Source organism: Rhopalosiphum padi, chromosome 4, assembly GCF_020882245.1.
Source record: "Rhopalosiphum padi isolate XX-2018 chromosome 4, ASM2088224v1, whole genome shotgun sequence".
Classification (NCBI taxonomy): domain Eukaryota; kingdom Metazoa; phylum Arthropoda; class Insecta; order Hemiptera; family Aphididae; genus Rhopalosiphum; species Rhopalosiphum padi.
Genome location: NC_083600.1, coordinates 53,631,591 through 53,649,741, shown reverse-complemented (window position 1 = coordinate 53,649,741; position 18,151 = coordinate 53,631,591). Strand labels below are relative to the sequence as shown.

At 28.7% G+C, this 18,151-nt stretch overlaps 1 protein-coding gene across 1 annotated transcript; it reads right to left on the bottom strand.

Moving 5' to 3' along the window:
- Positions 1–282: 282 nt before the first annotated feature.
- LOC132930048 (uncharacterized) lies at positions 283–16,596 on the bottom strand. The gene is made up of 22 exons (XM_060995704.1): positions 16,418–16,596; positions 15,405–15,545; positions 15,115–15,343; positions 14,854–15,029; positions 14,675–14,771; positions 11,866–12,022; positions 11,690–11,793; positions 11,309–11,629; positions 11,089–11,229; positions 10,782–11,031; positions 10,531–10,711; positions 4,553–4,622; positions 3,371–3,516; positions 3,069–3,297; positions 2,811–2,986; positions 2,653–2,749; positions 1,722–1,878; positions 1,532–1,647; positions 1,155–1,469; positions 932–1,075; positions 628–874; positions 283–555 (listed from the first exon to the last, which is right to left on the bottom strand). Exons 2-22 carry the CDS (start codon positions 15,515–15,517, stop codon positions 374–376), a joined length of 3,648 nt encoding a protein of 1,215 aa, XP_060851687.1. The 5' UTR covers positions 15,518–15,545; positions 16,418–16,596; the 3' UTR covers positions 283–373.
- Between the last annotated feature and the right edge of the window lie 1,555 nt (positions 16,597–18,151).

Here is an 18,151-nt window from a genome sequence, read left to right as displayed (position 1 = left end):
ATTAACCTAACCTAACTTACAGGATGAAAGTAATACCTACAACCTACTGAAAGTAGGAAACGTATTATTTTAGAAATCACTTATATTTCTTTTACATATAATTTTAAGTGATAATAAAATAACATATTTTAAAAGATTTTACTCATTTGAATATACTTAAATGTAAGTTTTAGTTTCATCTCGAAGCAGAATATTATTAGGAGAGGTACATATTTCAATAAATTGGTTTTAATAAATGTAAATAATTACAATATGAAATAGGAGTACGAAAAAGATGGAAACTTGGAACACTAATAATTTATATATTATCATGTGTCATACACAAAACAAAAATGAATAAAGTTAAAAACACTGACAAACATATTTTTTTCTACTAATTAGTTTGTAAATGTAGTGGCCTATTAACTACTACAGCTCCATAAATTTCATGACTTATTGATATTTGTTTTATGGACCAGGAATTGGTTCTGGGATTATAAATTTCAACGGAACTCAAAACAGCAGATCTGCACATTCCACCAATAACGTACAATAAACCATCCAACGCCGCTACTCCTATAATAAAAAAATGATAAAAATGTATTAATTTTTGTAGATTTTCTAAAAAATTAATTATTTTATAGTCACCAGGATTTTCTCTACACAAATGCATATCGGCAATAGAATACCATCCAGCGCTTGGTTTGTAAGCTTCAACACTTTTAAGAGATATTGATCCATTATTTCCACCAATAGCATACATTACACCGTCCAAAACTCCTACACTAACATTAAATCGGCAAATTGACATTTCTGCAACTGGGTTCCATTTGTCAAGACTGGGATCATAACATTCAACAGATTTAAAAAATGACGAACCATTATAACCTCCTACCTACATAAATAAATTAGTTAGAATATATCACATAGTTAATATAATACAATTATTTACTGCATATATCAGGTCATTGAGTACTCCAACACCAAAATAACATCTCTCATTAGACATACTAGATACCAATTTCCATTGTTCAGTACCGAGGTTAAAAACCTCTACACTATTTATTGAATAGCCATTATTATCTAGTCCACCAATCTAGAATTTAATATAATATAAAAAAAATATTATTTATAAGTTTATAACATAAAATAACTAATATATTAGCATTACTTACAGCATATATACAATTATCTAATATTCCAATTCCAAAAGATTTTCTAATAACTAATGACCTAACTTTGGAAACCCAACGAAGTGATGATGAAGATACATCTAGCATTTCGATAGAACATCTAGAATTGAATTGACGCCTATCATATGACTGAACACCACCCATAGCAAACACAAATTGATCTTTTACAGCGCATAATCCAGCTAAACCACGGGATTCAATTAATTCCGGTGCAAAATGTAATCGATTGGTTGCTGAGTCATACCAATTTATAATACTCTTCTTTGCCGAGTCAGACCAACTTAACACTAGAATAACCTATAAGAATTACATGATTAAACACATTTTTTAAAGATAAACAAAAAAATATACATTCATACTTGTTGTTGTAACCTAGTGAACTGTCTAGGCTTATTCCGAATCGTTTGTGGAATGGAGGAAGGATTTATTGACTTAATTAGATTAAAATGTAATGCTTCAAATACATAATCTTTACCTACAAATATTATAATAATCATTAATTATATACATCAAATAATAATAAAATCATTTTTATGGAAAAAAACATACATTGAGGATTATTTTTAAGAAGAGGTTCATCAACTACTTTTTCTAATAAATACTCTTTCGAAATTAATGGTAAACGCACATGTTCCATTAGATCAGGTAAAAACCCTTTTCTTAGATTAAATTCATGTTTTACCCATTTAATGACGCATTCAAACACCTAAATAAATAAATAAAATTTAATTATTACGTAAAAAATGTTATTATAATATAGAAGATCTGAAGAACAGCATCATAGGCAAAAAGTCTAATAATATATTTATTTTTATGTTAATATATTATATGTTAATACTAATTTGATACTATTATACTAATATACTTAAAAGTTAAAAGTATAATTTTTAAACAACGAGAAACAATGCAAGTATAATTTAAGAAATAATTATTTTCATTAAATCGGAAATCCGCATTCACCAATCAATGAAATAAATTGTTATTAGACATTTATTACATTACTATTTTCATTTATCACCCGCACTAATTAAAACATGGATGTTAGACGTAGACACGTAATAAAAAGTATAAGCTAAGAATTTTATTTAGGTCCGTGTCCCGTGTGTAAACTTTTTTTTATACTTTAATTTACTCTATTAAAAAAATAAAAACAGCAGAATAGAATTATTCTAACATACTATCTGTTATATTATGCGTTCGTACTTCGGAAACATCATAAATTCATAAGTAGTTCGCGTGTACGACGTCCTTTTAAAATAATACAATATTTTTAATAATACACACACATAAGATCATTAAGAACAACTTTTCATCTAAATATTAATTTTGATTTTAAAATTCCCACGTGATTGAAATAGACTATATATTATATACAAGTATATACAATATGCCATTCAAACCACCACTATATACAAGATTATATTTTAAGCGATGACATATTGATCTTAATCCACAATATTATCAATTTTAATTTTCATACTTTTTCTTCGAGCGGAGCAACAATGTCATTGCAAGAGATTAACTTAATCATTTTATCGATTGATAAAGATAGAAACTCGTCATATTTAACCACATCTCTAAAAAATAATAATTATAATTTATTAACAGAACCGGAAAATAAATCTATCTTTATCATACAAAAACTGTTGTTTAATAAATGCTTCAGATATTGACAGCAATTCCGTACAATTGCATAAGTCAGCAAATTCTTCAATATCCAGACAATTTGAGGGACTTAGTTGTTTTTGTAAAAATATAACACATGATCTTTTTACATAGTCTAACTGTAAGAGATCTGCTGCTGATAATACAACCTTGAGCAATAAACAATAAAACATTTAACTATTTTTGATGCATGTTTATAACAACAATAATAAATCATAATATATATTATACCTGCACATTTTTTTCGGTGACCACGATTTCGCCAGTATACATATAATCTACTAAGAGTTGTAAGACTTTGGAATCTAAGTCTCTCATATTAACATGATCTTCATTGCTTTCTTTAAAACAATTGAACATTGCACGAAAATATGGACTAGCAGTTGCAAAAATAAGTTTATGTCCAAATATTATAGTACCGTCATCTGTTTGTAACTTAATATCACATAAAAATGTATTACTAAAATAAAAATAATATTTATTTAAAAATGATTTGGCTAGCAGCTTATATCACTCACAAAATCATAACGTACTTGCGAAATAGTTGAAGTAGTTGAAATACCTTATCCATGTGCAAATTATTTTTATATCGTACTGGTTCATTTTTTTCGGATTTCAGATTTTGTATTGTATTTTTCTTTTCCACGGACATAATACCTTTTGAAATACGAGTATGATACTAATTAATACAAATGATAGATAATTTATATTACATTTATATTCATTTTTTTTTTATTTCTAAATTTTAAGTTCTGATAAAGTAAGAATCCGTAAAATAATTCTAATTAATATTAAACTGTTAAAAATTACTAAATTATACTTAATATAAATAATAAATAATTAATAATGTTAATGTAGATACCTGCGTGGTAGGTAGGTATAAGTACATTGTTTGTATAATGCTGCATACAATACGCAAATATATAGGACACGTATCAAGGTTATCGCTGATTACTGTTTTTAGTCACTCGATATTCGTTATTCAAAAACTGTTCCCTATTTAAACTATATTAACTTTGGTTTTAATAATTTTAAAAAAATTGTTAGAAAATATATTGTTTCGTATTTTTTCCATGGTACGGCCTTACGTAGTTTTTTTTATGCACACACATATATAAGTATTTTTTTTTTGTTTTTAATTTTGTATTACAATTAATTTCAACAATTAGATGTTAGCGATAAAAATAAAGGGGAACAGTATTAAATAGAAGTTATTAAAAAAAAAGAAAGAGAAGAAAAAAAAACCAAATTAAAAAGCCTGCATGGTTAAAAAAGGATAATATTTAAAGTATGATATTTTTTTGTTGGTTTAAGGAGATATTTTTGATGCCAACAGGAATGTTGGAGGAATTGAAAAGGGATAATAGGTGATCCATGTTGTCACGTTGAGGTATCGCCTACTAGAGCAGGTGAAGGTTAGTTGGGAATGTCAGAAACCATAAGGTCCTTGTGGAGTATCGTGTGTTGACTGCAGAGAGGAGAATCGTGTTCAATAATGAGATTTTAAAGAAATAAAAAAGAAGTAGAGCGTGCCCAAAGTGGTGACAGGAGAACGATACTATAATACTTTTCTTGGAGAGATTGAGGTTATGAAACGGCGTAATGGTGGGATGGTTAGAGATAATCTTGACAAATGTCTCTCAATTACCTTCTCTAAATCACGCTTGCCCAGTGCCCACTAATAAAACATATTCCATTAATGGGTTACCAGTTACCAGTTTACCACTAACACAAGTACCCCAAATTAAAGACCTCGGTATCCACAACATCACAAAATGTGTTCTGCTGAACGAAAATTTGCTATGATCTACATTACTAAGTCGGAGACAATACAATGCGGGTATACCGTCCTGGTCCTCTTAAACGCAATACTAAACATTTCACATCAGTGAATTGTCTTCGTTCTCTCTAGTCTCTACTTTACATAAGTACGATAAATTCTTGGCGTGGTACTCATACCTTGCGAAACACCAACATAAGCTAGAGCCGGTGCAAATCGCTTCCTAACCTACTTAGTATTCGTAAACAAAACTGATGTGTCTCTCCATGGCTATATCCGACTATACGTAATATGTTTTTAACATCCCATCCTTCTCTTCTCGCCGCGTTGTTTTAGGTGATACTTTCTAACTTCCCTTTTAAATGGAACCTTAGACGCTCCTAATTTACTTGTTGAAATCCAATTCAAAGTTACTACCTGTGTGGCTATGTTCCGCGAAACCTAGCCCAGTTTTATGTTACACACCACTCTACACTGCATGTATATGTGTACAATCACCCACTTCACAGAATAATGCTTAGTGTTTATAATTATAATCCAAATGCACCCTAGTTTGTTTTAGCAGCGTACTATGGCTATTTATATCATTTGTACGTTTTATTTTTATTGTGTAGCTTTGTTATTGCTTGTTACTGTTATTACATTTTTGTTGCCTACTTAATATGTATCCTATATTGTTATCTCCCGATTGGCGTAAAAAAATATATATACTATGTGGCGAAGTAAGAAGTGCGCGATTCCTAGTGTTTAAGCCATAGATTTGTTGATAAAGTCAGACCATAGAATTTTTTAGCTCGGAGGGCATCTGAGAGATGCCCAGAATTTTTCTTATTTATCAGCGAATTAATTTCCCAATAGTATTTTTCGAACACCGATCCTCATTTCTCTTGGCGCGTTTCAGCCAGGTCAGAGGTCATCGCGGCGCAAGTGACAGTTCGGTCATCACAATTGGCCATTTTCCCTTCCGAGTGGTCAAGCTGTGATCGCCGCGGACTTGTCGCTGCCGTCGTCCCGGTCGACTCGTCAACTTTGTCGCGCCATCTTGACAGCTTTGACACTTTCATAAAAAACCGGTCGTGTTGCGTTGTTGCCACGGTAGGCTTTACGCACTGTACCCGTGTGCCCGGGTTCTTATGTCTGGTGACACCTGAAAAGCACGTGTTTTTTCGCACACGCTAAGTTCACGTTTTCATTGTTCGCGTTCTTATTCAGTTGTTGAGTTGACAGTTGTATTACTTTTATTTATTATTGTTGCGTCGTGTGCGAACCGATATAATTGTGATTTGTATGTCATATTCTGATATTCAACGTGCGATCGCGTTTTTATCCATTTATCGGCCAAGTACCATTTTCGGTCGTTGTAATATATATACGGTAACCGCTGCGACCGTATTTTCTATATATATTTATTATAATATTATATTGCTACGTCGTCAAGTTGATCCTAATATTTTATTATACCAAAACCAATGAAGATTTTTAACTCGGACCCGGGAAGTTAGATCGACACCGCTACCGGAAATCAGGTCTATTTTTTTTTATATCGTATTATACCCTTTTTTGCCTTAAAGGTAAATTAATTATTTATGTTATAATTTATTGTAAAACTCATATGACTGTATTATTATGTTATTATTATTATTATTTCGGAGCCCCCGTGTTATTATAATATTATATTTGTAACACTTTGCGACAGTATCGTACTATTATATATATATTGAGAATTCGCAACTAATTTATTATCATAATAATTTGTTATTATATAATGGTCACCTTATATCTTTTCCACGCGAGTCGTGGCAAACAACTGCCTATATTGTAAGATTTGTCGCGGCAACAAAACAGTGTTAAAATGAGGCTAGGTATATATTAAAAATGTGGCAAATAGTATCCTGTTCGAAGTTGGCTGATTCAAAAGGACATGGTGTTGAAAAAGGGACAATCTAGTTATAAACGGAACACATGGTCCATCTTAATTTAATCCTCCATTTTTAAAAAAAATATATTTGTTTTTAGTTTCATATACAACTATCACAATAATATAAATGCTTATTATAAAAAAGTGATATAGGTAGGCACTATAATAGTGTCAAATTTCTATTCATAAGAATAGGTAGGAAAAAATTTATTATTGATATTAATCCTTTTGACTTTTATTAAGTACATATTTTTAATACTTCAAGTTATAAAATTATTTATTAGTTCATAGTTGATTTAATTTAGTGCACAGATTGGAAATCATAATACTGAAAAATTATAATTGAAACGTTTAAAGTATAATGCACCAAAAATTTGTCAGAAATAAATAATAAATTATTAACAAACACGATATTATTGATAGATGGTGGTATACTGGTAAATAATGTAATGTAAATAAAATATTATTTAACTTCTATGTAAATGTATTTTCTTACCTATTATTGTAGTTTACTGCAACAGTGATGAGTACTGCAGATGATGACTGATGATATTCAAACAGATCTGATAAATTATTTTATTATACTCTATTATAATTAAAAAATTGATTTACCTAAAATACTAAGAATTACAACTTATACATTCAATATAATTCTTTATATAATTAAAATTAAAATTATAAATTTAGCAATATGGCATTAAATACACAACGGTCAGCAATTATAATTTTGCAGAATCCTGACAGTGTCTATCGAGGAGAAATTGGATTGGTAATGAAAATATTAGTATTATACTTGCACATTATAATTTATAAGTACACTTTGAATAATTATAATATAGGTTTTGTGTGTCTTAGTAGTTAGTGTCTTGTCATGACTAGAATAATGTTTGGTTAGTCGATATCATTATTTATTTAGTTAAGAGTGCACTCAATGGATTATAGTGGGGCAGTGGGCTGTGGCACAGTATATGTCAGAATAGTGATAGCGATACCAAAACATGTTCATTTGATGTTGTACGATTTGTATTTTACATTTAATCAGTTCTATGAACTAGTTATGGAAAAAGTATTAAACTAACTTAGTCTTAGTGTATAGGTCTTTATTATTAGTGTTATAAACTTAGACCATACACTTATATACTATACTATAGTATATTATTATCCAAGACCTAAGGTTATAAATTAAATTTTTTAGAGATTTTGTAGTGCGCTTTATAAACTGCGGCGGTGATCACTCTGAATTTTTACATTTCATCTGTTATAATATAAGTGCACACTTATCACTCACAATAATTATCTATTTAAACGTTTTAAGCTACTGTTTGCCTAAATATGAGTACCAATAAATCGATAAATAAAAGCTATAACACAATTTCACAATGTATATTGCATGGTTTATTTTATATTTATTGCGTAATTACTTATTAAGATAATTTAATACCTAGCGTAGGCAGGGGCGTCATTTGCGTACCTAAAATTCTAAATTGTAAATTTTGGCCCACAAGGCACATCCACCATCCACATGGCCCGCTCGACCACATCACAATAATGTTAAATATGTCGAAAAAAAAATAAATAGTGTCCTGCTCAATATTTATGCGTACCAAAAAAAAATTGAAAAGAAGCCCCTGAGCGTAGGTACCTCCATTATAATTTAATACGTAAATAATCATTACAGCACAATTAAATTAATATATTGGTTGTCTACGCTGTGTGCAGTTAAAGTTATAGTTATAGTATAAGAGCAAATTTAGGCTTAAAAAAAAAATTTATATGAGGCAATAAAAATACTGACTGCTTCAAATAATCTTAATATTATGTACCTACTTATGAAACCATATTCATAATTAAAATGTTAATGAAAAAACTGTAAAAATATTATCATTAGATTTAAGATGATATTATTATTGAACCTATTTAAATTTTAAATGTAGGATACTGGAACATTAAAAATATTAAAACCATAATTATTAAAATAATTAATACTTCATTAAAGGGGGCTGGATCATATAATTGATTTTCGGTCGAAAATATAACTCGCGACTTCCATTACTACGCCCAATACATAATGTTCTGATATATTAATTTAATTTTGAATACAGATTTGGATTAGTCACTAAATTATTTATGCTTTGACAATTTTTTTTCTAATTTTGATATTTTTTTACTTAGAAATGTTAACAAATAGAGTAAAATTAGATCATATTTATATTAATTTATACCTATAGGGCTATAGAATATGAAAAAAAATATGATAGTTAGAGAATGGTAAATTTAGAGGAAAATTCAAATCGGAACATGCTACTGGGCGTAGTGATTGAAGTCACTAGTGGTGTTTTTTGAAAATAGTTGTTCTTGTTTTTGTAAATGAAAACGGTTAACCAAGAAAATAAGTTTGTCTGTTTTTTGGGATGACATACTCGTGTAGTCATGTTATTTAGTATAGTTATTACTTATTAGTTATTACCATTGATTATAGAATATTCTATAATCAATATTATTACTAATATGGCAACATTTTTTAATCAATAGAAATTATACATAACAACATAGGTATTAGGTACCTACTCTTATAATTAAGCATATTGTTAATTAAAGTAAAATTAATAGAAAAAACACTGAAAGCGTTTGCTGGCCATATGACACAGGCCACATATCTGATACAAAGATACCACATCGTATTAAATAATTCAGTTTTTTTAGTAACTAGAAAAAATATTAAAAATTAGGAGATAAATTAAATTAAAATGTTGAAATGTCAATATTTTCAGAAAAATAAACTTTATATAATGGGCTATCTTCAATTTTTTTGAAAATAATTAAATACAAAAATATATTTTTTAACTTTTTTACTAGGCGTATATGCTGAAATATTAGATAAAATAAAATAAAAACTGTTATTCTGTACGTGTGTAGCGGCAGTGAAAACGAATATTATATTCCACTAGAGTAGGTATAGGCGAATAGCTAAGACATGATATAACATCTTTGCACTTTGCTTTACGCATACTATACAACAGACCATTTGTGAAGGAAAAAGTTGTATTTTAGGTACCGATATAAATATTAGGTATATAATATGTTAAAACACTTAAGAGGCCGCAACACCCGCATGTGTTGTCTCCGTCTTACAAATACGTAACATAGCAAATTTATGCTTATAGTAGATCATGTTTAGGCCGTTTAGCTCCGTTAGTTTAAAAATTAGAGTGAATCAACCTATTATGAAACTTGATGGTGAGAACATTATCTGTGTTTGTGTGTTGGTTTGTTACGATTATTAAGTTTTTAAAATGAGTTGTGAGCATTTTTAATTTACGCTATGTTATATACGCATAACTTGCTAAAAAAATTGAACTATCGTAAAAAACCAACATGCAAACACAGATAATTTTTTTACCATCAAGTTTCATAATAGGTCGATTCACTCTAATTTTTAAACTAACGAAGCTAAACGTGATCTGTTGAGCATAAATTTGCTATGTTCCGTATTTGTAAGACGGAGATAACACATGCGGGTGTGACACCCTCTTAATGTGAGCACTCTATTGCTTTAATTTTTAGTCTTTGTTCACGTATTACGTAAATATTATAAAAAGTTTAATTCAGAACTTTGTATTTCCATGTAGATGTAGGCCAACCAACCTTACCTGCCGCAATGTTTGCTGTCTTTGCTCTCATAGTCTCATAGTTAAGTATACGTATGTCGTATACCCACAAACTATGTACCTACTTGAATAATCCAAAAAACATTAATGGAGTGTTATGCAGTCATCTATGGCCATCCATATGCAAGAGACCTCATAATAATCGTTACCTACTTAGGCATAGGGTATTATATAATTAATAAATTCTATGGCTTATAAATTGGTTTTAATAAATGCAAATAATTAAAATATAAAATAGATGGAAATTTAAAACAGTAATTTAGATATTATAATAAACAATACAAAAATGAATATGGTTAAAAACAACAACAAAGATATAGTTTCTACTAATTAGTTTGTAAATGTAGTGGCCTATCAACTACCACAGCTCCATAAATTTGATTACCTATTGATATTGTTTTCATTGACCAGGAATTGGTTGTGGGATTATAGATTTCAACAGAATTCAAACAAGTAAATCCGCTATTTCCACCAATAACAAACAAAAAACCACCAAATGCCACTACTCCTATAGTAATACAATTATAAAAATGTATTAATATTTGTAAATTCTCTAAAAAATTAATTATTATAGCTACCAGGATTTTCTCGACACAAATGCATATCGGCAATAGACGACCAAACTCCAATACTTGGATTATAGGCTTCAACACTTTTAACATAATTGAATCCATTATATCCACCAACAGCATACATTACACCGTCCAAAACTTCTACACTAACATTATATCGACTAATTGACATTTCAGCAACTGGGTTCCATTTGTCAAGACTGGGATCATAACATTCCACGGATTTCAAAATTGATGAACCATTATAACCTCCTACCTACATAAATAAATTAGTTAAAATATATCATATAGTTAATACAATACAATTATTTACTGCATATATCAGGCCATTGAGTACTCCAACACCAAAAAAATATCTCTCATTAGACATACTAGATACCATTTTCCATTGTTCAGTACCAAGGTTAAAAACCTCTACACTATTTACAGAATTTCCTCTATCTAGTCCACCAATCTAGAATTTAATATAATATAAAATATATATTATTTATAAGTTTATAACATAAAATAACTAATATATTAGCATTACTTACAGCATATATACAATTATTTAATACTCCAATTCCAAAGCAATTTCGATTAACTAACATATCAGCCTTGGAAACCCAACATAATGATGATGAAGATACATCCAGCATTTCAACAGAAATTATCGAGTTGCTTGTATACCCACTACACCCATATAATTTAACTCCACCAATAGCAAATACAAAATGATCTTTTACAACGCACAACCCAGCATAATTACGGGATTCAATCATTTTCGGTGCATAACATATTAAGTTGGTTGCTGGCTCATACCAATATGTAATACTCGTTTCTGCTGATGTACACCTACCTAACACTAGAATAACCTATAATAATTAAATGATTAAAAACATTTTAAAGATAAATCAACAATAAAATAAACATACTTGTTGTTGTAATCTAGGTTTACTCCAAATTGTTTGTGGAATAGAGGAAGGATTTGTTGACTTAATTAAAGAAATACGAAATGCTTCAAATACATAAGCTTTGCCTAAAAATATTATAATAATAAATTATATGCATTTAAAAATAATACATTAATGTTTATGAAAAAAATATATACATTTAGGATATTTATTAAGAAGAGGCTCAACAATTACTTTCTCTGAGAAATACTCTTTAGAAATTAATGGCAAACGCACATGTTCCATTAGATTGGGTAAAAATTCTTTTCTATGATACAATTCATGTTTTACCCACTTAATGACACATTCAAATACCTAAATAAATAAATAAAATTTAATTATTATGTAAAAATTCTTATTATATAGAAGATCAGTATTTACTATTCAGAAAAATATTAACCTCGTAATTGATGTTGTTACAATAAACTTTTATTTATTATTTTATTATTAAAAAAAATCATAATAGTATATCTACAGCCAGATCAAGCATATAGTTTACGCTGGGCAAAGTATAAAACTAATGGAGTAATAAAATTAAACTGTTAATATATCCACTATTATTTGGTAATTTGAGGCCCCCTGACCAAGGTGGTTAATTTATTTTTTTTTTGTTATATAATATCCATTCAAAAATATTTTTTTTTTGTTTAACTCAATATTTGAGGAATGTTGGATCTCCTAATTAATATTTAATACTTAAACTTAATTTATCAAAGGTTACTATACAGCTGTTTACCTACACAAAATCTAAATGTATTTTTTCATAATACATACATTGCTCTAATAAATAATTATAGCTACCTTTATTTTTTTTATTAAAATAATTATATGTTATAATATGTACTGTGCTATAGCAACTGAATACCCATCATTTGTGCACAAAATAAAAACAATAAACATTGATTTAAAATTTACTCGTACAGTCGTACTCAAGAATTCTTATAGTTTACAGTTATACCAAATCAAATATATAATTCATCAATTTTTTTAACAGAGAAAAAATATCTAGTAGTATGTTACTACTACAAATTCCTTTTTTTCTTTCGGTATCTAGATTTTTAGATATTATGCATAAAATCCAATATAATATCTATTATGAGATACCTACTCGTAGCTCTGGTATGATCTTATATTATAATACATTAAATATACCTTATTTTGTTTATATACCATTTACCGAAAATTTAAATTATTAATCTATTTGTTGGAAAACAAAAATATAATAACTACATGCTATAAACATCAGAGGCGCTAAGTATACATTGGCTCACATAATTTTTTTGTATCTTATTGATCTGAATTAAAATTTTAAATGCGCTGATGGCTTATGGCACTATGCATAAAAATTAAATTATATACAAAAACTACTAGCAGCATTTTCAGAAACATTGAAAGTACCTACTTCAAATTATTAACACTTCCAGTGAGTAATGCATCAAATGAAAGGTTTTTTCTTCACTCAAAAGAGTAAAACCTTATCTTAGATCTTCACAATGTGTGACAAACAATGAAGTGATTTAATGGTCGTAGCGGTAAAAAAGAAGATACTAACAAAATAGATTTAGATGAAGCAGTAAATAGATTTTCTAAACTAAAAAGTAAAAGGTATAAGCTAGAATAGCACAAATTATTTATAAAACTAATGTATACCGTATGGAATATTGTATTATTATTTATTTTAATATGTTAATAAATAAATATAATATATTAATTTTATTTGGAATAAATTGCATTGATTAAAAATGTAGGTACATATACTAAATATTTTTAAATCTATCAAAAAGCAAACAAATTATTAATGAATAATTTGTATTCATAAAAATATACACAAACGATATCTATATTTACTATTTTGAAGAAAAAGTGGCCTGACGAAAAATAAAATGGCGTGCTTAAATGTTGGCACTCCTATTTAAAACCTAAAATGCCCTCCCCTTCCAAAATATACATATGAGTTTTATATGAAATTAATAATAATTAAATAGTTAATACTATTGTATATACTATATAGTAGGTATAGTATATACTAATTGGATACTATAAAATAATATAAAATATAAATTGTTAACAGCAGGAAACAACTAAATATAATTTTAGATACATTTTTTTTACTAAATCAGCATTCCTCCCTGGACAATCAATAATGTATAGTTAATTGGAAATTTATCATATTACTATGAATTATTACTGATTAATTAAAAATTTAATACGTGGATGTTAGACATAGAAAGTAAAATAAGAGGATAATCTATGTGTCTCTGTACACATTTTTTTTTTTAATTATGGTTATAATATAAGCAATGATCATTTTAAAAGTGAATTGTTTTTATGAAGAATTGTTTGGGTTGATTTTAAAATACTTATGTGTTTCAGAAAAAATACGATATCCCTATATACTAAGTATCATTTACTATTCACTATATAACATTATGTATTATGTATAAATATATTGATCATCTTCCTCAATATTTAAATTAAAAAAATATTAATTTTAGTGTCATTTCTTTTTCTTCAAATGGAATAGTAATATGGTGTTATATTACTGCCAGAGACGTTGAAAATTAGTACAAAATTTCATAAAAATCATCCATCAAGTTTATTATACTAATTTATTATGTAGTCAGTCACCTTCAAAAGGGTACAAAAGGGAATAGTCCCCCCAATAAATAGTGGATTTATGAAATATTTCTTAGTATTATATAGTAAAAATTCTGAATTACTGCCAATACTTATTTGAATATAAATTTTTAAATAATAATTTGAGTTCATTCATACATGGAACAATCTTCCATTTGTAAATTTTGATTTCAAAATACCTATGTGATTGACATATCATATACTTATAAAGTAAGTATTATTTACTATTCATCCTATCACAGTGATAATAAGATATATTCTATATGCAGATTAATCGATCTTCTTCCTCAATTAAAAAAATAAAACATTTATTAATTTCAATGTTCTTACTTTTTCCTCAAATGGAACATTAATATCATTACAGGAAATTAACTTAATCACTTCTTCAGATGAAAAAGATAGAAACTCATCATGTTCAACCACTTCTCTGGAAAAATAAAATAATTATAATTAATACAACTTACTAAAGGTACCAGCAAATAGACTAAATAGAGTTAAAGCTATCATACAAAAAATGTTTTTTAATATATGCTTCACAGCTTGACACCAGTTCTTTACAGTTATGTAAGTCAGCAAATACTTTAATTGCAAAACAATTTGAAGGATTCATATGATTTTGTAAAAAGTCAATGCATACTTGTTTTACATAGTCAAGCTGAAAAAGATCTGCAGCTGATAACACAACCTAGAGCAATCAACAATTTAATTAAATTTGTGGACGTTGCCACTTTGGTACATAACAAATCAAATATGTATAAATACAATAATACCTGTACATTTTCTCGAGTGATCATGATTTCTCCTGTATAAATGTAGTCTATCAATAGTTGTAAAATGGTGGAATCTATTTCTCCTATATTAACAAGATCTTTATTGCTTTCGGCAAAATTAGAAAACATAGCCTTGAAGTAAGGGGTAGCTGATGCCAATATATTTTTATGTCCAAATACTATAGTACCGTCATCTGTTTGTAACTTAATATCACAAAAATTGTCATCCCTAAAATTAAAATGTATTAATAGAAGTTATTTAGCAAGCACATAAAAACATTCAATTTTACTGGTTACGTGAAGAATGAAGTACTTCAAACATTCTATCCTTGTGAGAACTGTTTTTGAAATGTTCAGGTTTACATTTATTAGATTTCAGAACAAGCTTTTGTGCAGAATCCATCTCTTTCACAGATATAATACCTTTTAAGCTGAGTGAAAGTCATTTAATATAGATAACTATTGTGTGAATACTAAATTTAAGCTCATAAGAATTAAAGATGCATACAAATAAAGCAATAACTAAGTTAATAATAAAATTACTAATTAGCATTTAATTTATAATTATATACCTTATAAAATATTTACTGGAGATTGAATTACCATAAAAATAAAAATAAATATAATAACTACACAATAATAAAATAAACTAAGATCTATTGAATTCAATCAGTGGCAGCGCGACTGTGACTTTTTGGGACAAGTGTCCCTGACAAAAATTTGCAGGTAGGTGGGTGGATGGTTGGAAAATGTCAACCTGACACCGAAGGCGTGTTTAAAAGAGGGGCACATGGGGCCGTGCCCTCCCCCATTCACTGTATTTTTTACTTTTTTTATTATATGAGAAATTTAGAACTTTACGCCTCAGTACGCAAATTTGATCTTTTTGTTGTGTCCCCCCACCCCTTAGGCCTTAGGGCATTTATAAATACGCCCCTTACTGGCAGGTTTCATTTTTTCAATGGCCCTTGATTAATTATACATGATAACTATAATTCATAGATTTAATAGTATTATTTCACATTAGTATAAAATATAAATACACATTACACAATACACCGACGTAGCAACGTGTTTCATGAATTTTAATTGTTCGCGCTGCCTCTGATTTCAATAGATTAAATGCATTTGTCTTATCTATTATTACTGATTATTTCAAATAAGCGACTGTAGTGGTGTTCATATCGGATCGATTTGTAATTCTGATTAAATTCAATAATTTAGTTACAGGTACATTTAACATTTAGAATTAAAACTCATTTATTCAATATTTTACATCGAACAATATTAAAATTGTAATTACCTTATGTCTGTGCAGTACTGATGTGCCTGTAAATCACACGTGGGGCTTGAGGTCTTGTGACGGACTACTGCACTTGTTAGGTTAGGTATTTACTATCTACTACCTGTTAGCCCTGCGGCGCCACGTCGGCGTTACCAAGGTGCCACAACGCTAATCGTTGTTATCAAAAAATTAATTTGAAATATTCTATTCATTTTTATTTAAATATCGTCTTTACTCTTTACTGGGGCGCCGCAACGCTAATCGTTGTTATCAAAAAATAAATTTAAAATGTTCTATTCATTATTTTATATAAATATAAATAGTCATCGGTTTTATCAGGGATGCCATGAGAAAAATTCGGTTCCAAAAGGGCGCCGTAAGAAGAACAAGTTTGGGAACCGCTGTACTAGCATATACCTATTGTACAGACAACAGTTATACCGTGAACGCTGAACACGTGGTACTGTTACAGATAATACGTCTATTTATGAACGAATAAAATATCTTCTGTTTCTGTGGTACTATGTTCTCAAGTATGTTAATGTGTGATAATAGTAAAACGGTAAAATAATTAAAATCGAAAATGTGAGTGTGTGCAGAGTGGAAATAATATAAAATAAATCAGTGGCGTGCGATGGTAAAATATTATGGGCATGTGCTAAAATAAGTATACCTACCTAAAATCCAATAAAAATGTACTCATGTCACGAATATTTTACTGAATATTAAATTTATTACCAAACAAGTTTATTGTTAAATATATATAATATAATATAATATAATAATTAATAAGTAAACAAGTATTGTAAGTATTGTAAATTTAAATAAAATCAAAATTAAAATTATTTTTAAACAAAATCCAATAAAAGTACACATACGTCTGTTTGGATTCTAATTAGGATTTTTCGATAAGAATTAAGAATTAAGGCATCGCCGATGACCGGTTCTACCGACTACCATGAACTATATAATGTGGCGGTGGCTAATCAAATCGCGTCAGAAGCATTTCTCTGAGCGCTTTCGAGGAGCATGTAAAATTGTCGTAACCCCCTCTCTACCGCATCCAGTCGTTCTCATACTACAGCATAGGTCGAGTCTAGAAATAACTGAGCGTTTAACTATGTATATTAAGTTGCCTATACAGTAAAACATTTTCTTGATTTTTTTTTACAAATTATATTATTGCATTTGTAAATTGTTCTGATTAAATCATGAGCAACGACATTTTATATTACCTAACCCTTTCTTTTTACTTTTATTTGGGCATACGCCGCTTACCTCGCTTGCCCTGAGCCCCTGACTACACGCCACTGAAATAAATAGACTTTAAAATTGACAAATAAATACCGGACACGGTAAAGGAAGACTACATTAATTGATATCATAAGAAACTGTTTTATATTAGATGCAGATAGCAAAAATTGATTTTGCGTCGTTCATGGCGTGCCGCGATGCACGACGATTCCAAACCATCAGTGGCGTAGCTAAGAATTTTAGTTTGGGGGGGGGAATTTCAAAATTGTTCATAATAATCATAGATTATATAAAGAAATACACAAGTTTATAGGTAGTAATTAGTAATTAATTTCAGTAAATGAAAATAATAAAATAAATGATACATTGATACAATATAGAACTTAATACTATATACTTTCAGTATACAGTTTTTTTAAATTACCACATTTTGTTTAAAAGTTAATTTTCAGAGGAGGTTGGGCAAGCGTTCCCTCCCATCCCCCCGTAACTACTCCA

Excerpts from the sequence above, each read along its gene's own strand:
- LOC132930048 (XM_060995704.1), bottom strand. The coding sequence starts at position 15,517 with ATGGATTCTGCACAAAAGCTTGTTCTGAAATCTAATAAATGTAAACCT. Across the intron at positions 12,023-14,674 it reads ATGTTCCATTTGAGGAAAAA|GTATTTGAATGTGTCATTAA; the intron begins GTAAGAACATTG and ends TTATTTATTTAG. Across the intron at positions 11,230-11,308 it reads TAAATAATTGTATATATGCT|ATTGGTGGACTAGATAGAGG; the intron begins GTAAGTAATGCT and ends ATTAAATTCTAG.